A 25537-nucleotide genomic window follows, 5' to 3' on the forward strand; every position below is an offset into this window, starting at 1 on the left:
AAGGGTAGCAGTACTGGGGCCAGGCTCAAGGGTGCAGACAACACACAAAGAAGAAGTGAAGCTATCGCTCGTAGACCTAAGATAAGCAAAAAAATAATGATGATGATGATGAAGCCAACCAATGGTAAGCAGTGGGCTCCAATCCCCCTGTAATTAAACAAAATATCTTGCAAGCGACAGCACAGGTGGTGTTGTAGGTGAGACATAAAGTATAGGGTGTGGGAGGAGAGGGCAAACTGTCAACAGGGGTGTGGAATTTAATAAAAAATCAACTTGTCCATGGGACAGGTTGCTGTAACAAAATCGACTTTTCCCTTTAATGCCATGTATTGCAGCAACAAATTATGGCAGCAATCTCCGTTTCCGTTCAAAGCACTTTATTTAGGTCAGCGACCATAAAAGCAACAAGATCAAAACTAAAAATAGATGTATAAAACAATGATAGAAAAAAAATGCAGTGGATATGCGTATGCACAGAAACAGTGATTAAAAGTCAATAAAACCACTTAGCAATTATACAGGAGCTGAATGAGAAATGATCTTAGACCGAATAGGTATGATAAAATGGGTAGTATCTGACTGTTCTGCCTTGCTTCAAACTAAGAGGAAAACGAGGCCTAGGAATGTAGCAATCCTAGTTTAAGTAATTAATTTATTAAGGCACTTCCCAGATATCAAAAAAAGCACATGAAAATATGAACATGAGCCTTTATTTTGAATGCAGTAAAAGGTGTAAATGCCAAATTATTCACAGCAGTTAAACAATAACATACTTAGTGCAATATATAGATGCAGTGTATATATATATATATATATATATATATATATATATATATATATATATGTGTGTGTGTGTGTAAAGCAAAGCAAGATAATTAAGAATAAAAATGCATCACCATGGGTGTCATCATCCTTGCCAACATCAAGCCGGGGAACCATGAACGGCTGAGACAGGAGAATTCTCTCCGATGGGATCTGATTAGGCAGTGTGTCCACTCCCAAAATGAGCTCCTCTGTGTCAGTGTTAAGTTTCCCCCGCTTTATGTAATAAAAGTAACTCAAGAGGAATATTCAAGCAATCAACCCCTCCCTTTGATTATTGACTTAAAATGCTGGCTGTACTTGGTCTATGTCAAACATGCAAAAGAACTGCCCATGCCCCAGTGCGCATTCTTGAGACACAGCTGTATCTTTCTCTGCTGAAAACATTCTCACCCTGGTACACTTTTATCACCTCTGCCTCCCCCACAATATGTTCCCTTCTCTGGTTAGAAGAGCGAAAAGATGTCCAGTGTAGAAAACAAGCTTTGTGAAAAAATACCTGTGCCACCGATGTGACGGCACCTGAAGTTAGGCATAAAATGGAGTCAGTGGTCATGGTGGAGTCAGTGGAGACAACCCAGGGCACGTAGTCCGTGCAAGAAGTAAAGCTAGAGAACCTGCACTGCAGGACTGACAATTGTGCTATATAGTGCTTGTGGCAGCAGGTCTTGGCAGTTCCAGGGACCTCCTCCTGAAGGCCCCGGGCAGCCTGGGACATGTAGTCCCTGCAGGAAATAAAGCTGGAAAGCGTGCGCTGCAGCAGCGACGATAGTGCTATATAGCGCTAGTGACAGCAGGTGTTGCCAGTTCCAGGGACCTCCTCCTGAGACCCTGGGCAGTCTGGGACGCGTAGTCCCTCCAGGAAATAAAGCTGGAGCAGCAATCTCGTTATATAAGAGCTCGGATAATAGCCTTCGATTATGCCAGGGCTCATACTATAGTAGAGTTTCAATAATAGCAATTCCCTTATTTTACCACCTTTCTACAGATGTACATACTGGGACTGGAGTTAGCAGTAAGCAATAGTTCCAGGGTTAAAATGCCCTTTTGAGTCTGTGCAAACATAGCAACTTTCATGTTTTAGGGTTTTTTGGATGGCTTCACTATGAGTGACAGCATTGTGTTCTTTCACAAGGAGTATATCGGCACACAAATTAGTTTTGTTCAATGCCAGAAAATACTGTGCAAATGTGTGCTTTTTGAAACGAAAAAATATTTTTCCTAGTGTTTGTTATAATAGTGAAGGCCTGGCAGCTCCCAGAACATTAAAGTTTTACAAAGACCTGTCAAAACAAGACACACACTGACAAAACCAAAAAACTGACAGCTAATGTTGAACCTACTGGCTTTGCCAATGCTTGTTTATTTTCGTGTTTCCCATAATCTGTTGAAACCGGTTACTCTGATTTTTCATGATGAATATCTTTTGAAAATACTAGCATGCATCAACACATTTTTTCTAAATGATGCTTCAAAGAAATGGTAACTTAAATTTCACAGTAGTTTAGCAAAACATTATTTTCCCTAGTTGCATTTTTTGGTGAACATTTTATTTTTAAAGCAAAGAATCCTCAAATATGTGCATGTAATCAGTGAACGTTCTGAGAGCATTATATGTAGCCTCATATTGTTAAACTTTGCAAACGTGTGTGCACGTTTTTTTATTGGAACTACAATCAGGAGTGCAGTCCGAGCTTACAGCTTTTCCTTAGAGTCCTCACCCTAATAACAAAGGCTTGAATTATTGAACCATGAATACAAGTTTTAACAGCATTGACATATGGACACAAATATTATCTTATTATATTATTATCTCTGATTCTTAATGTGGTAGTGTAAACCGGCAGCCAAAGGAGAGTGTTTAAGGAGGTAGGGGATGTTTCTTGCCTGAGGGGAGGCAGACTTTACCACACAGCCCTTTCCATGCAGTCTTTACCATGCAGGTGAGTAATTGTACATCTAGCAGTCAGTACTATACCATGCACGTTTTAAATAACATACTTTTTAATGTTTTTTTTTAAAGAATTGATTATAGAGTTTAGGAATGGGTAGTGGTAAAAGGAGCTAAGGGTGATTTTGGGTTTCAGAGAAGAGTAGAGGTAATGGGACAAAAGGAAAAATTTGAGTTCAGGGTTGGGTAGAGGTAAAAGGAGGTAAGGTTGAATTTAAGGCTTAGGGGTGGGCAAGGGTGATGTTTAGGGTTCAGGAGAGGGTAAAGATAAAAGGAGGTAAGGGTGATGCTACAAAGTTCCCACCAACCCTTAATCAAGGTGTCTTGCAAATAAAACAGAAAAAGGACAACAGTCCAAGCGCAGAAGAGCACTAATGAAGAAATCACCTGGTACTTGGTCCAGCACGGACCAAAATGAGACAAACTGAAAATCAACATGTGTTTACCAAAGAAAAGCAAGAAATTAAGAGTGACAATAAAGTAAATCTAATGAAAGTAATGAGCGGACCCAAAGCCATTAATCTTTTTCTTTTTTTTCCTTTAAAAAAAAAAAAAAAAAAGTAACAAAAGATCTTGGCAAGTGACTGCTCATGTGCAGTCTCAAGCAAGACCTAATTACTGTTTTCAATGCATTGTGTTTTGAGGTGGTATGTATCATTAGTAGTGGTGTGCGGTTCTCGAGTAATTTGCTTTAGTGGAATTATGCGCAATTCCCCAAAATGGGCCTCACACTCAAAATTACTTAATGGGTCCATTTGGTAAAAAATCAACACAAAAATGTAATTTTGAGTTGATTTCCGGTTGCTCACATTCAAAACCCTGCAGCTCAGATTCAGGTTATAGGTTTATCTGAACTGTCTGCTTGAAATTTGTCTGAAATGTTTGTTGACCACCTACATTAAAGGAACTGTCCCTTGCATTCAAAACACTGCTGCTCGCATTCGGCTACGTCGTTTCTTGCGCAAAAAATACCCGAACAGTCCGCTCGGGTAAAAAATCTACCTGAAGTGCTGTTAATATTTAAAAGTTACCTGCACTGTACATCTTGCATTAAAAATGCTTCCCAATATTACATTATGTGGCAGTGAGAGTTGCTTTTCCTTTCTCATTTTAAATGCATTATGAAGTGAGCTTCTGCTAACCTAAACTGTATTTACACTGTCCTCCATCTTACACCCGTATCACAATACATCACGTGACGATTGCTGTCGTTGTTTCCTGTTATAAATAAATAATTGATTTAGATTCACTTTACTAAATGGAGAATGCTCACAGAGACTTTCCCTCACTTTACCTAACCAAGGACTTCCAACTGCTCAGGCAATTTTTATACAATGTATCAATTAACATGCTCGAATAAAGTGTGTAATCCAATGAAATACTATGAGAGAATCACTGAATGTATTCTGTGATAAAATGTTTTTCTTGCTTGTTCCCTATTGGTGCATATCCTGACAACCACGTATCCATGTAAAAATTCTTTGTCTAAAGCTCTTACAAGGATGTGTACCTTTCTGTACCCAGGAGCCCCTTCATATCCACCTTTAGAAGGTGAATCTATGCTGGATTTCATATAGAATTGTACAGAGTTCTTTGTACTTATGATTTGTATGCTTTGCTTCTAAACTCGCTGATGGCATATTTAATATAATTGCCTACTAATTCTCTATATAAATTTTCAAGTGACAACCTTTGTCTGTTATTCTTACAAGAATGTTTTCGTATTGATTTTTGAACTTGACCAAAGATAAATAGTGAGGGATCCAATCTGGAAGCACCAAAGTCTGTATAGGGACTACACAGTTTCCATTCCTAGCAGTTGGCGTGCTTCATGAGCAGGAACTTTCAGGATAGAGTTGACACGCAGACATGGCATAATGGTGTAATCTTGGTAATTTTGCATAAAATGTGCAATACATATAACATAATGGAATAATCACATGCAATATTAATCTCATTTTCTGATCTAGTGTAAATTGGTCCTTCACGTTCATTTTTTTACTCCCCGTGATCTTAACTTTGTTTTCAATTAAACTTCTCTATTGTCGAAGCATTTTAATAACAAGTTCTTATGAGAAAATACTCTTAGCATATATTCATTTGATTCACAAAAAGATAAGTTATTTTAATAATATAAGCTCTAAATATAAATTATGATTTTGCTAAATTGCGCAACTCAAAGGGAGTTGATTTTATAGATTTATTTTTCTGAAAAGGAATTGTTTTACTTTCTGTTTTGCAAACAAGTTGGTATTTTGATTTTCTGACGTCAGGCTTAAAATACACTGTCAAGCAGAAGGTTTTGAAGTAAGATTGAAGTATCTCTTTCACGTGGCTACTTAATATTTAGATTGTACTAGCTATGTATGCATGTTGAAACAACCAAAACTGATTGATGAAATAGTTTGCGGCAACACTTCTTAACGACATGAAATTCTTCAGAGTACCATTCAGCTCAAACGTTTTAGGTTGTAGGTACCATTAAAGATTAGGATCAGCTGCGTGCACGTTTTGGACTACGCCAAATAAATTATCCTACCTGAAATAAGGGCACTTTCTCTCTTGGTGAAATCGTGAGGAACCAGAGATGACTTTTTGCTTTAGTGAGCCTCCCCATGGCGGGCAGCTCAAGTCCATAGGCAGGTAAAGCTTAGTACTCGCGCATGGGCGTTCCTGTCACACTTGAGGAAATTAACCAAAAAGTGATCGATGCAGGTGGTTGTGCTGATCCTTTTCTAATCGCTGGGTATTCTTTGTGGCAGCATACATGATATTTCCCAGAACATTTTCTTGAGCTGTTGCAGTGAAAATGTTGGCGTTACTGAGTGAAAATTTGGATTCCAATGTAAAGTGCGGTGTTTTGCTATGGTATGAAAACCTTACATGAGAGGCAGCAAAGTAGGGCGGAGAAATGGCGTAAGAATTACGAAAATTGAATGTTTATATCTCTACATCGTCCCTGAGAAATAGATCGCCTTATTGCCTAGTTTTCTTTTTCCAGCATTTTCCTGCAAAGATTTGAGACCCCAATTGACATTAGACTTTATCGGGGGCCTAACCTGATACTTTACAACTGAAGGAGTGTGTATCATGCTTAGAGACCTTTACTTTAGATGTGATCAAGTGCCCAGTACTATCTCTTACAGCTGATTTAGTATGTATGGTGCTAAGAAATTAAACATTTTCCTCCCCTAGCCAAGTGTATTTAAGTGGAATAAAGGCCAGGTTTTTTTTTTTAACTTTTCATGAAAAATTCAGTAAGCACAAGTACATGAAAAGAATTGGTTTCAAAATATACATTGGTCTGATCGTATTCCAAAAGAACAAGGCAAGTTACATACAGTAGAAAATATTTAGCAGTTTTGTATGTTTCTTGTGTGTGTTGTATTTCCCTAGGGACAGTGGCCTTCTGTCTTTATTAGCGTGTTTTTTTTCTTCTTTGCTCCCTGTAGACGCACATATGTTGGCAGCATGCCCGGCCGTATCATCAATGGCTTGAAGACTGTTGGGGTCAACAACCCAGTTTTCCTTTTAGATGAGGTTGACAAACTGGGAAAAAGCCTGCAGGGTGACCCGGCGGCTGCTCTTCTGGAGGTAAGATGTGTGATGATTCCTGCTTTTATTGATACCTGCTAATAGCAATATATGTTGGTTCAGCTGCCTGAGCCTCGGCGTAGGGCTTCTACATTTTGTAAGAATAAAGGGCATCCAAATTCCGTTGTCGTCAATGTGGAATTGCTTGGCACTACATGACATAACCACGTTCTACTGCAATTTCTAACTTTAACTTCCTCGATCTGGCACCATCAGCCCTTGCAGTAGTTGTTCTACCAAGAGGTGCTACTTGGCGCCGACAGTAGTTCTTACATTAGTAAATTGGACAGACTTAGAGGCGCTAATGCCTCAGCGTAGAGCATTGTAGACGCTTAGATGAGAATGATCCATGGCTCTATTTTCTCCTGTAAACCTTTTGAAGAAAGCTGTTCAGACAGTCATAAAACTGAGGTCCAGCAGCAGTGATAAGCAGCGTCGGATGGCTGGGTTCTATTTGTGTGCAATGGAATAGGACCGTGGTCAGCTATCACCCATAATGTCAGCCCCCGCCCCTCCCAGACATTATTCTTCCCTACAATTGTCACCAAATCTTTTGCTTATTGCAAAGTTGCAACCACAGCACTACCCTGCCCACAATAATATTGCAAGGTGTACCTAGACACCTAATTACATCCACCACTGCTGCAACCCAGATTATATGTGATGCTGATAGGTGGCTAAAAGTTGTGGTGCTGATGCAGTGCAAAGTAGCAAAATAAATATCTATTACAATCCGTTGATGCTGACTGTCTGCAAACAGGTATAAAACATGTATTTTGCCTTCAAATCAAAAAGTGCTTTAATGCAGTGTCATGTCTGGTTATGTGAAAGGCCATCGAAACATAAGAAACAATGGGTCACCCTAAGTAGGAGAGTACAGCATATGCAGTTCAACAACTTTTAAATAGCAAGAAAGTAATGTGTCGGATCCGATCGCCAAGTCTCCAAATGAAGATAATGCAGCAAGACAAACATAATTGTATACGTGTATACACAAACTTAAAACGTACGCATAAGTATTTGCGAACTACAAATAATAAGTATCTACATGACTGCAAACACCACAATTGGCCGCCTTTGGACAGAAAAGGCCCTTCTTCAGTCAATTGAAGCCAAGAAAGGTATCCTTCCAGTACCATGTGGTTTTCCTACTAATGCAATTGCGTTTAAAGTTGGATCTGCAGTTGTAGGCGGCAAGGCCTGCTTTTTCGTTGTACGATTATGTTTTCTTTTTTTTTCCGTTTTTTAATAAGTTTTGGATACCTCCTTTCTGCCCTTGGTAGAAAGTTATATTGCTTTTGGATCTGGACATTGAAAAATATCCCACGTCTTTTCATTTTTCCACAATCCGATATGGTGAAACCCTCTTTATTTGTTTCTTTCGGATATTGAGATGATGTATTTGCAAGTATCCTGATGAATTCAAACTCATTTTCAATTGCTTTTCTTTCATTGATTATGATTAATAGTCAAGTCATCAATAAGAATAATCTACAATTTTAGTTCAACTCGGGCTACACCGAGGTGAAGCTAGCAAACAACTTCTGTCAGGATTTATGCAGAGTAATGTGGCAGCTAAATTCATGGTGCCTTAAAGACGATCAAATGTACCAATTTCCTACAAGAGGAAGGGCAAAGCAATACTTTCAGTTTAATAAAGACTCTTTTCAGTGGAACGATGAACATTAGGAAGCCTTTAAAGTGGTTATTTGTAGTAGGACACTTGTCTGCTGAAGGAACAGAGAGGGAAACAAAGACGCTACAGAATTAAGAAACATCTGTTTTTGACCTGGATCAGTACATTGACACAAACGAGGAGAATATGCTGTGCCTCATTGACATTGAGTACATCACTAAGGTAGACAGCTGAACATGAAGCTAAGCCCACCTGGCTAGCTGCACAGCATAGGTGATATGAGCTGGGCAACAAGTCATGTAAAATGTTATATTGGCTGGCCATAAGACAAACAGCGGCTCAATTGGTGGCTGAGGTTAGGGTCAACAGATATGTTGGTCTTAGAGATCCATCTTATAGCTCTTACCGTTGCAGACTACTACTCATGGTTTATACATGCTGGAGAACAAGGAAAGAGTCAAGACGTTCATACATAACCTCAAAAAGCATTGATCCAGGTGTCCAAAAGAAAGGTAGTGATTGCAGAATTCTCTATAGAGGACCTCCGGGAGGCCTTGACGACCCTGCAGTCTTTTAAGACCCCCAGCCTGAATGACTTCTGGTCAGTTGTTTTAAGAGACTGATAGCATTTATCATGCTCCAGCCTTGAAGCCCAACCATATAACGTCCGCTATCTTCTTAAAGAACTTCTCTAGGATGGAAATGGATCATCATGTAGTACTTACAGGATTGTGGTTAGGTCCACCCTCTAAAAGATAGCCACTTGTCCCTTGATTAATATTGGGAGCTCAGCCCACTTCTGCTTATTAAGAGCCTCCATTTGCGGGCTATGTTCAAGTTCCAGGGCCACAGATTAATGTGTGATGAAATGTGTGCGTTCACAACACAGACTGGTCTGTCAGCCCTGTGGTCATCTCACCCCTTTGTACTGGTAACAAAGTGGATTTGTCTCAGGCTGGTCGACAGCTGATGCAAGTGCTAGATATTTTTACTTCAACTGCACAACACATTTTCAAAGCAGGTCCTCACAACGCTTTGCAAGCCAGTATTTGAGGTATTCTGTTCAGCAGACCTAACTGGGTCCCTGTAGCCATACCACACTCCATTGCAGTTAGGCTGAACTTGTGACCACCATGGGTTGAGCACAGGTTAATTTAGGGTTGTCTCATGCCCCCCTCACCCTCCCCCCCCCCCCCCCCCCCCTCTCTACCCACAAGGATTGTGGTTGCTGCTTGACTAGGGTTCAAACCCTATTCAACCAACAACCCAATTTCTTACATTGGTGATCAGCAGTGAGGATTAGGAATTGTTGTGCAGTGCCATACAGTGTTTTGGTGTACTCTACCATCCTATATCTGAGACCAATTTGAGTTGTAAATTCCCCTGATTGGCATTTTTGCTTTTTCTAAATTCTCTCTCCAACTGTTGTGTCTGAATCCACCTCAACAAGTATGGAGCTTGATCTCGCTAACATGGAGTCCTAAACTGTGGCCCAGCTCAAGGAGTTCTGCGGAGAGAGGGAATGTCCGGCAAACAGCCCCACCAGGAAGGTGAGTCCTGAGAAGGCACTGAGAGCCTGGCTGTAAATCTACCTAGACACTGGCTATAGCCACAGAAGGAAAGGATGAGGTGTAAGGGCAAGGAGAGGATCTTGACACCTGTCTTAAGAGTCAGCAGCCTGCCGAGGGGGAGGTCGTGCCTCTTGAGTTGGAATTTCCTGCCAGAGTAGAGAGTAGTGTTGGTTTGCGAAGCCTGACCCCAGAGGAGCTGGAGGATAAGAAAGGCAAAAAGAGAGTTCAGGCTGGAAATGGCCGAAATCAGGATGGAGGAAAGGAAATTGGCCATGGAGGTGAAACTGGCCTTAAAGCGACTGGCTCATGAAAAAAACCTTAAGGAGCTTGACCTCAAATCCAAGCAGACGGATTCCTGCATTATTGGTGGCAGCATATCTGTAGTGTCCTCTGGAGACAAGAGTCTACATTCCCAAAGAACTGGTGCCTGACTTTGTTGTGGGGGACAACATCAACAGGTTGTTGGAAGCATATGACATGGCTTTGCCAATGCATAGAATCCCTGAGCGGGGTTGAGGGGCTGACCTCTGGAAGCACATTCCTAGCAAGGGAGGGGCGCCCTACTGCCCATAGAGATGGGAGACAGGATGTGGTATCCCCCCCTGAAGGAAACCCTAGTTAGGAAGTATGAATTTGCCCCTGAGAAATACAGGCCGAAGTTAGGGGACAGCCAGAACCTGCCCCAGCAGCCCTGGGTGGATTGTGTGGCCTCCTTTTGCAAGGCACTGGATAGTTGGGTGAAGGGCAATGCAGTAAATGATTAATCAGGGTCTGTATAATTTGATAGCAAGAGAGCCTATGTTTAGCCTTTATTTTGTAGATCTGTACCGGAACCTTATTGACTGTACGCTCGCTGAGCTCAGGGAGCTTGCTAAGGAGGCAGACCACTGGATCAGCACCAGGGTATCTGGGGGAATCACAACCAAGACGGAGAGGGGTCTTTGGCAGAAGAAGGAGGGAGGAGACAAACCTAAAAACAAGGAGTTCTCTAAAGGTCCCCAAACTAGTTCTAAGGGTCAGGACTTCCAAGCCCCACCTGAGCAGAAGAAGAAATGTTTCCTTGATAGTAATTCATCAGAGAATGCCCCTCCCAAGTGCTATGATTGTCAACAGGTTGGGCACTACAAGGGGGATACCAAGTATCCCAAGCAGCCCCCCACTCCCAAACTGGTGGGCAGACACTGGGATTGCTTAGTGTAGCACTTGGGGAAGAGATTGTCCCAGATAGTGTGGGGGGCAGCGTAGAGGTTACCCTAGTGTCCCTGGGTGATGGAGAGATGGTGCTGAGAACTCATATGTCTAATAACACCGGGAAATACTGCAGAGGGTCACCATCAGTGGGCAGAGAGTAGAGGCTCTGAGAGACACTAGAGTGAGCGTGACAACTGTCAGATGTCATCTGGTGACCTCAGAGCAGGTAGTCCAATATGCATTCTACATAGTTGTTGCAGCTAACAACTATGAGCGTCACTACCCAAGGGTTCCGGTTCCCTTTGAGTGGTGGGGGGGGGGGTCCCAGGTTCCATGAGGGTAGCAGTGAGTCTATCATGCCTGAGGATTGTCTGGTTGGCAGTGACCTGGAGCACACCATATGAAAGAAGGTGGAGCCCAGGTCGCACTTGAAGATGTTAGGATTGCCTGTGTGGATGTGCTTGACCACACGGTCCATGGCTGCCCAAGAGGGTAGTCAGGAGGTCAAAGAGCCTGGAAGAACGGCCCAGGGGCCTACTGAAACAAGGTCTCTAGTTGGCAGTGGTTTTCAGCCTGTCCAAGTGAGGACCCTTCCTCTAGTCAAGGTAAGGGAGTCACACGGCTAAGATAACCCCTTCTCACCCTGTGGTAGCTTGGCACAAGCAGTCAGACTTATCTCAGAGGCAATGTGTAAAGTATTTGTACACCCATACACAGTAATACAGTGAAAACACCACAAACGTACTTCACACCAGTTTAGAATAATCACCAATATCTATCTGAGTAAAACAAGACCAAAATGAAAAAAATGCAACATACACAAGCAAAGATACAAATTTTTAAAGATCAAGGGCCTGATTACAACTTTGGAGGAGGTGTTAATCGGTCCAAAAAGTGACGGTAAAGTGACGGATATACCACCAGCCGTATTACGAGTCCATTATATCCTATGGAACTCGTAATACGGCTTGTGGTATATCCGTCACATTTGGGACGGATTAACACCTCCTCCAAAGTTGTAATCAGGCCCTATGTCTCAGTAAAGTGCTTAGAAACACAGTAGCTCCAGCTGGGGGTTTTGCAATGTCATTGACTGACCGCTGGAGCTGGTGCAGCGTTGGTTCCTTACTGCTACCGGGGAGGTGAGGCGTTAGTTTCTTACTGCAAGGCAGGGGAGGTGGGGTGTCTGTTCCTTACAGTTGCAGAAGAGGTGATGCAGCGTTGGTGGTGAGGCGTTGATTCCTTACGATCCGGTGGGGAGGATGAATCCAGCAGGTCAAGATGTGAGGCGTCAACTTTGCAGTGTTGCGATTTCACAACTGGGCCACAGGTGCTTTGTCTGAGTCGGGTGTCCTGGACGTTGGGGACACGGCACGCAGGACTCACGCAATGGCGGGATTTTGGAGCCGTTGCAGTGGCGTCGATTTTTGCACTTAGCGGGGACCACGGCTCTTGGTGCAGGGAGTGGTGTGGAGTCAGATGGCGGCGCAGGTTCTGAAGTCACTCTGGAGTCGATCCACTTGGTTTCTTCTTGATTACACCAGAAGTCACTCCCAAGGGCTCAGAGACTGGATGTGGCACCGCTTGGCAAGTCAGGACTCTCAGCAAGAGAGCCCAGGTGCTGGCAGATAAAGTCCTTGATGTCCCTGAGACTTCTAACAGGAGGCAAGCTCTGTTCAAGCCCTTGGAGAACCAAGGAAAGCACAATCCAGTCATTTCACTCCCAGGACAGAAGCAGCAGGCCAGCACAGCAAAGCAACAGGCAGAGTGGCAGTCCCTCCTACAGAATGTAGCCCTTCTTCCTGGCAGAATATCATCAGTCCAGAAGTGTTCTGAAGTTGTGGTCTCAGAGGCCCAATACTTATACTCATTTCTGCCTTTGAAGTAGGCAAACTTTAAAGGAAAGTATTTGTAGTGCACAAGACCCTACCTTTCCTGCCCTGGCCCCAGACACACTCCAGGAGGTTGGAGACTGCTTTGTGTAAGGGCAAGCACAGCCATATTCAGGTACAAATGTCGGCTCCCCCCACCACTCTAACCCAAGAAAACTCATCAGGATATGCAGGGCACACCTCAGCTCCCTTTGTGTGGCTGTCTAGAGTGAATTCGCAAACAGCCCAACTGTCATCCTGACCCAGATGTGTATTCCACAGCCAGGCAGAAGCACAGAATGGTTAAGCAAGAAAATGTCCACTTTCTAAAAGTGCCATTTTCAAACTTAGAATTCAAAAACCAACTTCACCAAAAGATGTATTTTTAAATTGTGAGTTTGGAGATCCTAAACTCCACATCTCTATCTGCTCCCAATTGGAAATTATACTTAAAAGATATTTTAAGGCAATCCCTATGTTACCCAATGGAAGAGAAGGCCTTGCAATAGTGAAAAACTAATTTAGCAGTATTTCATTATCAGGACATATAAAACACACCAGTACATGTCCTACCCTTTTAATACACTGCACCCTGCCCATAGAGCTGCCTTGGGCCTACCTTTGGGGCGACGTACATGTAGTAAAAGTGATAGTTTGGGCCTGGCAAGTGGGTGCACCTGCTGAATCGAACTGACAATTAAAACTGCACACACAAACACTGCAGTGGCAGGTCTGAGACATGTTTACAGGGCTACTCAGGTGGGTGGCACGATCAGTAATGCAGGCCCAGTAGTAGCATTTGATTTACAGGCCATGGGCATACATAATGCACATTACTAGGGACTTACTAGTAAATCAGATATGCCAATCATGAATAAGCCAATTACCAATACAGTCTAGACAGAGGGCACTTGTACTTTAGTACTGGTCAGCAGTGGTAAAGTGCCCAGAGTCCTAAAGCCAGCAAAAATTAAGTTCAGCACATGATCAAAACAGGAGGTCAGAAACCACGGCAAGAGCTGACAGGTCTAACACCTACCAAAAAGAGGAAGGACAAGAGGTGCGGGAAACCTGCTTCTGAAACTCCCACGGTCTGGGAGTAGGCTGATGGTGATGCTTCGGAACTTACAGGTGAGTAAATTGCCACCATGGGATGGCTACCGGAGCTGACCAACTGGCAGCAGCAAGGGTTCCCATCAGGGAAGAGTTCTGCAAGGCGCAGACAGAGTGCCATATTCTTTAGGGGCTATGACAGCAAGCCAAGGCCCAGGCAGCTGGCAACACCTCTGGTGATCATCTGATTTACTAGGAGAATGGTCTCCTGTATAGTAAGCCTAAGGTTCCTGAGCCTGGTGCAACTTGTGTGTTGATGGTCCCCTAATAGTACCTGGCCTTCCTACTGGAGCTGGCTCATGATGTGCCCCTGGCAGGTCATCTAGGGCAGGACAAATCCTTTGGAAGGTTTGTCACCCACTTTTACTTGCCCAGTATGAGGATTACCTCAATGCGTTCTGCAGGTCATGCTCAACCTGCCAGGCCAGTAGCTTCAGGAGGGACGCGCAAGGCTCCACTGTAGCCATCCCCTATTGTTAGCATGCTCTTTGAACCGGTGGGCATCAACATTGTTGGGCTTCTGGACCTCAAATAAGATCTTGGCAACAGGTTCATCCTGGTCTTGGTGGACCAGGCCACCTGGTATCTGGAGGATATACCTCTGAGACCAGTGACTATGCCTGCAGTGGCCAGGGCCTTGATTGGAATCTTTTCCCATATGGCATTCCCAAAGGAGGTGGTTTCTGACTTTGGTACCAACTTCATGTTAGCGCTCATGAAGTCCATGTGGAAGGAGCATGGGGTAACCTACAGGTTCTCTACTCTTTACCACCGCTAAACTAAAGGTCTTGTTGAAAAGCAACAAGACCTTCAAATACATGATCAGGGGCATGTCAGCCTGTCGGGCGGGAGTGGGACATCCTCAAGCCATGCCTTTTGTTTGCTTAGAGGGAGGTACTGCTGAAGCAGTTGTACCCAACTATTTATAACAAAATAGATTTATTAAGGGCTGTAAAAATTCCTTCCCCCACCCCCTTGAAACTACGCACCTGCTCAAACCCTACCACTTCAGTACACTTCTGGGCCTGTGGGTACTCTGCCAGCAAGAAGGAATGCTGTTCTCCTGAAAGGACTGCCACTCTGCTGGACTTCTGCTCTGAGGGCTGCTGCCCTGCTGCCCTCTTGCCTTGGTCAGGAGGATTGGGCCTGCATGACTTGAACCCAAAACTCCAGAGTGACACCAAGGACTAGCTCGCTGGCCTCCTGATCTGAGGCCTTGGGGGCATAATAGGATTCCAGCTACCGTAACATGTTACCTGGACTCTGCCATCTGTGATTTTGCCCTGTCAATTTTTGCTACTCCAGTCCTGGAACCTTGAAAGTGGGCTTAAGGTGCTCTACCAGCCTCTATGATCTAGCAGAACCACAGCATCTCTGCTGTGCGGCACAAACCCGAGCAGTACCGACTCATCACTGCTGCTGCATAGTTTGGATCCATTGCAAAGACCTACATCGTAAGCCATTGGAACTGCCGCTGCGCAACGCATCCTCAGCACAGGCCCTGACATCCCTCGTCAACAGCAGCCTCGATGATGCGCAGCCTCGATGATGCAGCTGGACTCTGCATCTCAGCCTCACAGCTTCTTGGATCTGATGCCTCTCCTGGACTACGCAACGCATCCTCGACGCTGGACTGTGCATCACAAGCCCTCGTTGACAGGATCCTCAGCGACGACCTTGCACCGCAGCCTCGCCACATCTTGAAACCAAGGCATCGCTTCGGATGTGCAACGCATCTTCATTGATCCTCGCAATGATCCACAAACCAGGATTTAAGGCACTTTGTTTAGCTGGGCTAATGGGATCCCTGTAGCTGGCCTGTACTCCATTGCGGTCAGCCTGAACTTGTGACTTTGTACCGGTCCAGATCGAAAAGATTCCCAGAGTTGGCGCTTTGTGCTTTTTTGTGCTATTATTACTGAAATATTTTAAATTACATATTTCCAGTTCTGCTGGTTGGATGTTTTGTTTTAGGTCTTGTTTTATTAATTAAAGAAAGTGTATTTTTCTCACTTGATGTGGAATCCTTTTTATATAGTGTTTTAACTTTATCACTGGTTGAAATGTTGCACAAATACATTGCATCTAAGTTAAACCTAATTGTTCTGTGCTGAGGGTTGAATACAGGTTAATTTAGGGCTAGTTTATGCCTAAGCATGACAAAGATTGTGGTAGCTGCTTGATCACGACTCACACCCCAGTCAACCAATAACCCAGCTTCTTACAGTCATCATATTTATAGTTGTGGGTTTCATCTACATTATGCATGTGGGCTTTTCCTTCTGCTCTATGAGATTTATTGTGCCACTGCTGTTACTTTCTGTGTAGGTATGTCAAGATTTTTAATCTGCTAAATTGACATAGTACAGATGTTTGAGAAGTTGCAGTGTGGTAATTTGGCCTTTAAAGATGAATTACGTGCTTGCATTAAGTTTACCCCTCTGCTTCTTGAGCTGTCTCCCATAATTCTGTAGTAGAACTTTGAACTTGTATGCTTTGCTGTCATTAGTAGTGAGTGAAGCATAGCACCATACACACTTTTGAGACCTAATGTTCAGCTTTATGCATGGTACTGAGTGCAGGCTTAGCTTTACAAATGATAAGTGGAGACTCAGTATAACGCTAGAGCTGGAGATGCAGTTAAGCAGTTTTGGAAATGGAGCTAACCGCCAAGAGCTGAAGCTGAACATGTCCTAGCTGAGGAGCATCACACATAGAGGGCAGGGTGCCAGCTGGAATTCAAAGCTTAGGTCAGAACAGAAAACTGTACAGAGAAGTCCAACACAGTATAACAGACCTGAACATGAAGCTAACTAGAGCATTGAAGTAAAGGAGACAGCGCAGCAAAAAGTCAGGAAGTTAGGGCCTGTTAGACCTGACAGCCTTCGGGTGGTCACCCCTAACTTTTTGCCTGCCTCCCTCCACTTTTTGGACACTGTTTTTGCTGGCTTTTAGACTCTGCGCACTTTACCACTGCTAACCAGTGCTAAAGTGCATATGCTCTCTCCCTTAAAACATGGTAACCTTGAATCATACCTGATTGGACTATTTAATTTACTTATAAGTCCCTAGTAATGTGCACTCTCTGTGCCTAGGGCCTGTAGATTAAATGCTACTAGTGGGCCTGCAGCACTGGTTGTGCCAACCACTTAAGTAGCCCCTTTTCCTTGTCTCAGGCCTGCCACTGCAAGGCCTGTGTGTGCAGTTTCACTGTCACCTCGACTTGGCATTTAAAAGTACTTGCCAAGCCTAAACCTCCCCTTTCTCCACATATAAGTCACCTCTAATGTGTGCCCTAGGTAACCCCTAGAGCAGGGTGCTGTGTGGGTGAAAGGCAGGACATGTACCTGTGTAGTTTACATGTCCTGGTAGTGTAAAACTCCTAAATTCGTTTTTGCACTACTGTGAGGCCTGCTCCCTTCATAGGCTAACATTGGGGCTGCCCTCATACAGTATTGAAGTGGTAGCTGCTGATCTGAAAGGAGTAGGAAGGTCATATTTAGTATGGCCAGAATGGTAATATAAAATCCTGCTGACTGGTGGAGTTGGATTTAATATTACTATTCTAGAAATGCCACTTTTAGAAAGTGAGCATTTCTTTGCACTTAAATCTTTCTGTGCCTTACAATCCACGTCTGGCTGGGCTTAGTTGACAGCTCCTTGTGCATTCACTCAGACACACCCCAAACACAGGGTACTCAGCCTCACTTGCATACATCTACATTTTGAATGGGTCTTCCTGGGCTGGGAGGGTGGAGGGCCTGCTCTCACACAAAGGACTGCCACACCCCCTACTGGGACCCTGGCAGACAGGATTGAACTGAAAAGGGACCTGGTGCACTTCTTAGCCACTCTTTGAAGTTTCCCCCACTTCAAAGGCACATTTGGGTATAAAACAGGGCCTCTGCCCTACCTCATCAGACACTTGCTGGAGAAGAAACCTGAACCAGAAACTACATCCTGCCAAGAAGAGCTGCCTGGCTGCTCAAAGGACTCACCTGTCTGCTTTCTACAAAGGACTGCTGCCTTGCTGTTGGCCTGCTGCCTTGCTGAACTCTTGTCTGGCTGTGAAAGTGCTCTCCAAGGGCTTGGATAGAGCTTGCCTCCTGTTCCCTGAAGTCTCAGGACCAAAACGACTTCTCTTTTTAACTTGGACGCTCCGTGTGCCGAAATTTTCGATGCACAGCTTGTTCCACGGCGAGAAAAACGCTGCATACCGACGCTGATCGACGCGATGCCTTAGGGACGACCGTAACTTCGACGCACGGCTTCGCAAGGACAACGTAGCCCGACCTCCAGAGGAGAAATCGACGCGACGCCTGCCGTGAGATCGAAATTCTGACGCGCAGCCCTGCAGAACGACGCGCAGCCGGAAAACAAGCAGGAAAATCCACGCACAGACCCGGGACATCTGGTAATCCCCGTGATCCACAGAAAGAGACTGTCCGCGTGCCGGAAAACGACGCACGACTTCCCCGCGTGAAAAATAACGACACGAGTCTGTGTGTGCTGGGGAGAAATCGACGCACACACCCTTTTTCCACGTATCTCTTCTTCTGTGGCCCTCTGAGGAGATTTTCCACTCCAAACCAGGTACTTTGTGCTTGAAAGAGACTTTGTTTGCTTTTTAAAGACTTAAGATACTTTATATCACTTGTCAGTGATATCTCTACAAATTCACATTGCAACTTTATTCGTTTTGACCTACAATTATCCTGATAAATATTATATATTTTTCTAAACACTGTGTGGTGTATTTTTGTGGTGCTATATGGTGGTATTGTATGATTTATTGCACAAATACTTTACACATTGCCTTCTAAGTTAAGCCTGACTGCTCGTGCCAAACTACCAGAGGGTGGGCACAGGATAATCTTGGATTGTGTGTGACTTACCCTGACTAGAGTGAGGGCTTTTGCTTGGACAGGGGGTAACCTGACTGCCAACCAAAAACCCAATTTCTAACATTGGTGATCAGCGGTGAGGATAGGACTTGTGTTTGTGCAGTGACATACAGTAGCTAAGTATTTCACTACCTACCCACAGTTGAAGGTCAACTTGATTTTTATCTCTTTTTGCAAAATTTCGTTTTTTTTCTTCCTGACAATTTTCAAAAACTAAATCCTCACTCAACATATGTCTGACTGGGTCTTAAATGGGAGACTTTGACCTAGTCCTGTTGGATACATATACGGTCAAACAGCTAAGAGGGTTCTGCAGGGCAATGAGGGTACCCACCCAAGGGGCCTCCAAAAAGGAGAACTTTCAAGTGGCGCTGAGGGCCTGGGCAGAAGCCCATTTAGAAGAGGATGATGAGGAAGAGGAGCCAGAAAATGGCCCTTCAGAGGATTTGTTGCTATCTGTGGATGATGTTACCACTGCAATTGTGCCCCCTTCCAGACCAGGGAGCAGTGTCTCTGTGCAAAGCCTGACCGCAGAGGAAAGGAGAGAGGAAAGGGAGTTCCAATTGCAAATGGCAAAACTGAAAATTGAGGCTCAACAGGAGGAAAGAAGGGCTGAGAGAGAAGCCAAGCAAGCTGAGGCTGAAAGAGCAGCCAAACAAATTGAAGCTGAAAGAGAAGCCAAACAAGCTGAAGCTGAAAGAGCAGCCAAACAGGTGGAAGCTGAGAGAGCTTTGGCTGAAAAGAAACTATTGTTGGCTCATGAGCTGAGTCTCAAGGAGCTGGAGATCAAGGCGAGACAGTCTGAATCCAGCAATAATGGTGGCAGCATACAGACAGGACCTGCTGGAGAAAAGAAGGTTCGTATACCCAAAAATGTGGTGCCCAGTTTTGTGGTGGGAGATGACATAGATAAATGGTTAGCTGCTTATGAAGTTGCACTAAGGGCTCATGAGGTTCCTGAAGGGCAATGGGGGGTAGCTATGTGGGGTTATGTACCGCCATTGGGGAGGGACACACTTCTCACATTGGATCAACCTGATCAAAACACATACCCACTTCAGAAAGCCACTTTACTTGCCAAGTTTGGGCTGACCCCTGAGGGATACCGTCAGAGATTCAGGGACAGCACCAAACAAACCACACAAACATGGGTAGATTTCTTTGACTTTTCCAGTAAGGCACTGAATGGATGGGTGCGGGGCAACAAAGTAGATGATTATAAAGGGTTATATGACTTGATTCTGAGAGAGTATATGCTTAATACTACTTTTACAGAGTTGCGCCAGCACTTAGTGGATAGTAAGCTGACTGATCCCAGGAAGCTTGCTGAGGAGGCGGACCTCTGGGTTAGCACCAGAGTGTCCAAGAAGGTACCTGGGGGGGACACCCACAAAGGTGGTCAGGGTTCCCAACAGAAGAAAGAGGGGGGAGATAAACTTACAGATAAGGAACTCTCTAAAGGCCCCCAAAAGAATTCCCAGGGAGGGGGTGGCAACCATTCCTTTTCCAGATTTGGGAAAAAGCCAGGGACGTATGATAGGTCAGGGAAATCCAACCCCAAATGCATGGAGTGTTACCAGTATGGTCACTATAAAGGCGACCCCCAGTGCTCCAAGAGAGCACCGTCCACTACTGGACAGACACCTGGGTTGACTAGTGTAGCGCTCGGGGGGAGATGGACCCAGATAGCTTTGGGGAACAGGTAGAGATTTCCCTAGTGTCCCTGGGAGAAGGAGAAATGGTGCCCAAAGCCCACATGCCCCAAAATACTTCCAAGTACAGGCAGTGGGTCACCATTGATGGGCAGAAGGTGGAGGCTCTGCGTGACACAGTAGACAGTATGACTACTATCAAGAGTCAGCTGGTGTCAACAGAGCAGATAGTCCCTAATACATTCCACCAGGTCATAGTCGCTGACAATCGTGAGAGACACCTACCGGTGGCTCTGGTTCCCTTTGAGTGGGGGGGGTCTCTGGTACTCTGAAAGTAGCTGTGAGTCCTGCCATGCCTGTAGATTGTCTGTTAGGCAATGATCTTGAGCATACTGCTTGGAAAGAAGTGGAGCTCAGATCTCACCTGGAGAGGTTAGGGTTACCTGAGTGGGTCTGCATGACCACACGGTCCATGGCTGACCGAGAGGGAAGTCAAGGGCGTCTGCAGCCTGGAACAATGGCCCAGAGAGCTGCCAAGAGGAGGGGCAAGGGGCGCGGGAAACCGGTGTCAGAAGTTCCCGCAGTGGTTGACGGGGCTCCTGAGGAGGAGGCTCCCGAGCCAACTGGGAAAGACATTGCCACCCTAGGTGACCTACCGGAGCTTGCTGGCTGGCAAGTTGAGGGTGGACCCACCAGGGAGGAATTCTGCAAGGCGCAGAAAGAATGTCCCACTCTAGAGGGTCTGAGGAAGCAAGCCTCAGACCAGGCGGCAGGTGAAGCCTCTGGCGATCACCACATATATTGGGAGAATGATCTCCTCTACAGTGAGCCTAAGGTTCCAGCCTTTGGAGCAGCGCGTACGCTGGTGGTCCCCCAGTGTTACCGAACCTTCCTACTGGGTCTGGCTCATGACATTCCCCTAGCAGGACATTTGGGGCAAGGCAAGACCTTTGACAGGCTTGTCACCCACTTTTATTGGCCCAGAATGAGGACAGACTCAGATAAGTTCTGTAGATCTTGTCCTACATGCCAGGCCAGTGGTAAAGCAGGGAAAAGGGTTAAAACCCCCCTGATTCCACTTCCTGTCGTTGGCACCCCCTTTGAAAGGGTGGGCATTGACATTGTTGGTCCATTGGACCCCAAAACTGCCTTAGGCAACAGGTTCATCCTGGTTTTCGTGGACCATGCCACCCGTTACCCAGAGGCAATCCCTCTGAGGACCGTAACTGCACCGGTGGTGACCAGAACTCTGATGGGAATATTTACCCGTGAGGGATTCCCAAAGGAGATAGTGTCTGACAGAGGCACTCACTTCATGTCTGCATACATGAAGTCTCTGTGGGATGCGTGTGGTGTAACCTACAAGTTCACCACACCCTATCACCCCCAATCTAATGGTCTTGTGGAGAGATTCAACAAGACCTTGAAAGGCATGATTGGTGGCCTACCTGAGGCCATGAGGCGTAAGTGGGACGTCCTCTGACCATGCCTTCTCTTTGCTTACCGAGAGGTCCCCCAGAGGGGGGTGGGGTTCAGTCCCTTTGAGCTTCTCTATGGGTACCCTGTCAGGGGACCCTTAAGCATTGTCAAGGAGGGGTTGGAGAGAGCTCCAAAGGCACCCCCTCAGGATGTGGTCAGCTACATGTTGGCCCTCCGCAACCAGATGACCCGCTTCTGGAAAGAGGCCCAAAGTAACCTTGAGGCCAGTCAAGAGGTAATGAAACGCTGGTATGACCAGAAGGCCACCCTGGTAGAGTTTCAACCTGGAGACAAAGTGTGGGTAATGGAGCCAGTAGAGCCTAGAGCTCTCCAGGACCGCTGGTCTGGCCCATTTGAAGTAAAGGAGCGGAAAGGGGAGGCCACTTACCTAGTGGACCTCCAAACCCCTAGGAACCCCCTAAGGGTGCTCCATGTCAACCGGCTAAAGGCTCATTTTGAGAGGTCTGAGGTCAACATGCTTCTGGTCACAGATGAAGGAATGGAAGAGGAGAGTGAACCTCTCCCCGACCTCCTCTCTGCCCAAGAAGGTGATGGGTCAGTGAAAGGGGTCATCCTCTCTGACTCCCTGACTCTAAACCAGAAAGGAGACTGCTATGAGCTGTTGGAGCAGTTCTCCCCCCTGTTCTCCCTTACTCCTGGACTGACCCACCTCTGTGTTCATGACATTGACACCGGTGACAGTCTCCCTGTGAAGAACAAAATTTACAGGTTATCGGATAAGGTGAAAGCCAGCATCAAGGAGGAGGTCTCCAAGATGTTAGCTTTAAGGGTTATCGAGAAATCCAGTAGTCCCTGGGCCAGCCCAGTGGTATTGGTCCGTAAGGCTACTGCCCCAGGTGCGAAGCCAGAACTTCGGTTCTGTGTGGACTACCGGGGTCTCAACTCAGTCACCCGGACTGATGCTCACCCCATCCCCCGAGCTGATGAGCTTGTTGACAGGCTGGGCGCTGCCAAGTTCCTGAGTACATTTGATCTTACTTCAGGGTACTTGCAGATCGCCCTGACTGAGGGGGCTAAAGAGAGATCCGCATTTTCAACCCCTGATGGCCATTACCAGTTCCGGGTGATGCCGTTTGGGTTGAAAAATGCCCCCGCTACCTTCCAACGGTTGGTTAACGGGGTCCTAGCTGGCAAGGATGCCTTCTGTGCAGCCTACCTGGATGACATAGCTGTCTACAGTTCCAGCTGGGAGGAACACCTGCTCCACCTCAAGGAGGTGCTTCAGGCCCTGCAACAGGCAGGCCTGACCATCAAGGCTAGTAAGTGCCAGATTGGGCAGGGTTCCATGGTGTACTTGGGACACCTAGTGGGTGGTGGCAAGGTGCAGCCACTCCAGGCCAAGATTGAAACTATCAAGGCCTGGCAACCACCTAGAACTCAGACTGAGGTGAGAGCCTTTTTAGGCCTCACTGGATACTACCGCAGATTTGTCAAGGGCTATGGTACCATTGTGTCACCCTTGACAGAACTCACTTCCAAGAAACAACCTAGGTTGGTGAATTGGACAGAGGCTTGTCAGAAAGCCTTTGACTCCTTGAAGTAAGCCATGTGCACGGCCCCGTGCTCAAGGCCCCTGACTACTCCCAGGAATTTATCGTGCAGACAGACGCTTCAGAGCATGGCATAGGGGCGGTCCTAGCACAGCTAAATGAGGAGGGCCTAGATCAACCAGTAGTCTTTATTAGCAGAAGGCTATTACCACGGGAACAGAGGTGGAGTGCTATTGAAAGAGAAGCTTTTGCTGTGGTCTGGGCACTAAAGAAGCTAAGACCCTACCTGTTTGGGACTCACTTCCGGGTTCAGACAGACCACAGGCCCCTCAGATGGCTCATGCAGATGAGGGGTGAGAATCCAAAACTCTTGAGATGGTCCATTTCCCTACAGGGGATGGACTTTACGGTGGAACATCGCCCCGGGGTTGACCACGCCAATGCTGATGGTCTCTCCAGATACTTCCGCCTTAGCGATGAGAGCTCCCAGGAGGTCGGGTAGCTCTCCCCACTTTCAGCTGGGGGGACACATGTTAGACCTGACAGCCTTAGGGTGGTCACCCCTAACTTTTTGCCTGCCTCCCTCCACTTTTTGGACACTGTTTTTGTTGGCTTTTAGACTCTGCGCACTTTACCACTGCTAACCAGTGCTAAAGTGCATATGCTCTCCCTTAAAACATGGTAACCTTGAATCATACCTGATTGGACTATTTAATTTAATTATAAGTCCCTAGTAATGTGCACTCTCTGTGCCTAGGGCCTGTAGATTAAATGCTACTAGTGGGCCTGCAGCACTGGTTGTGCCAACCACTTAAGTAGCCCCTTTTCCTTGTCTCAGGCCTGCCACTGCAAGGCCTGTGTGTGCAGTTTCACTGTCACCTCGACTTGGCATTTAAAAGTACTTGCCAAGCCTAAACCTACCCTTTCTCCACATATAAGTCACCTCTAATGTGTGCCCTAGGTAACCCCTAGAGCAGGGTGCTGTGTGGGTGAAAGGCAGGACATGTACCTGTGTAGTTTACATGTCCTGGTAGTGTAAAACTCCTAAATTCGTTTTTTCACTACTGTGAGGCCTGCTCCCTTCATAGGCTAACATTGGGGCTGCCCTCATACAGTATTGAAGTGGTAGCTGCTGATCTGAAAGGAGTAGGAAGGTCATATTTAGTATGGCCAGAATGGTAATATAAAATCCTGCTGACTGGTGAAGTTGGATTTAATATTACTATTCTAGAAATGCCACTTTTAGAAAGTGAGCATTTCTTTGCACTTAAATCTTTCTGTGCCTTACAATCCACGTCTGGCTGGGCTTAGTTGACAGCTCCTTGTGCATTCACTCAGGCACACCCCAATCACAGGGTACTCAGCCTCACTTGCATACATCTACATTTTGAATGGGTCTTCCTGGGCTGGGAGGGTGGAGGGCCTGCTCTCACACAAAGGACTGCCACACCTCCTACTGGGACCCTGGCAGACAGGCTTGAACTGAAAGGGGACCTGGTGCACTTCTTAGCCACTCTTTGAAGTCTCCCCCACTTCAAAGGCACATTTGGGTATAAAACAGGGCCTCTGCCCTACCTCATCAGACACTTGCTGGAGAAGAAACCTGAACCAGAAACTACATCCTGCCAAGAAGAACTGCCTGGCTGCTCAAAGGACTCACCTGTCTGCTTTCTACAAAGGACTGCTGCCTTGCTGTTGACCTGCTGCCTTGCTGAACTCTTGTCTGGCTGTGAAAGTGCTCTCCAAGGGCTTGGATAGAGCTTGCCTCCTGTTCCTTGAAGTCTCAGGACCAAAACGTCTTCTCTTTTTCACTTGGACGCTCCGTGCGCCGAAATTGTCGACGCACAGCTTGTTCCGCGGCGAGAAAAACGCCGCACACTGACGCTGATTGATGCGACGCCTTCGGGACGACCGTAACTTCGACGCACGGCTTTGCAAGGACAACGCCGCCCGACCTCCAGAGGAGAAATCGACGCAACGCCTGCCGTGAGATCGAAATTTTGACGCGCAGCCCTGCAGAACGACGCGCAGCCGGAAAACAAGCAGGAAAATCCGCGCACAGACCCGGGACATCTGGTAATCCCCGCGATCCACAGAAAGAGACTGTCCGCGTGCCGGAAAACGACGCACGACTTCCCCGCGTGAAAAATAACGACGCAAGTCCGTGTGTGCTGGGGAGAAATCGACGCACACACCCTTTTTCCACGTATCTCTTCTTCTGTGGCCCTCTGAGGAGATTTTC

At 46.0% G+C, this 25537-nt stretch overlaps 1 protein-coding gene across 1 annotated transcript in view; it reads left to right on the forward strand.

Annotated features, from left to right (window-relative positions):
- The window catches only part of LONP2 (lon peptidase 2, peroxisomal), an 885840-nt gene that overhangs the window by 379994 nt on the left and 480309 nt on the right, over positions 1–25537 (forward strand). Inside the window, exon 8 of the mRNA XM_069217806.1 lies at positions 6226–6367. Within this exon, the coding sequence (XP_069073907.1) occupies positions 6226–6367 (142 nt within the window). The remainder of the gene's footprint in view (positions 1–6225; positions 6368–25537) is intronic.

Source organism: Pleurodeles waltl, chromosome 12 (assembly GCF_031143425.1).
Source record: "Pleurodeles waltl isolate 20211129_DDA chromosome 12, aPleWal1.hap1.20221129, whole genome shotgun sequence".
NCBI classification, from domain to species: domain Eukaryota; kingdom Metazoa; phylum Chordata; class Amphibia; order Caudata; family Salamandridae; genus Pleurodeles; species Pleurodeles waltl.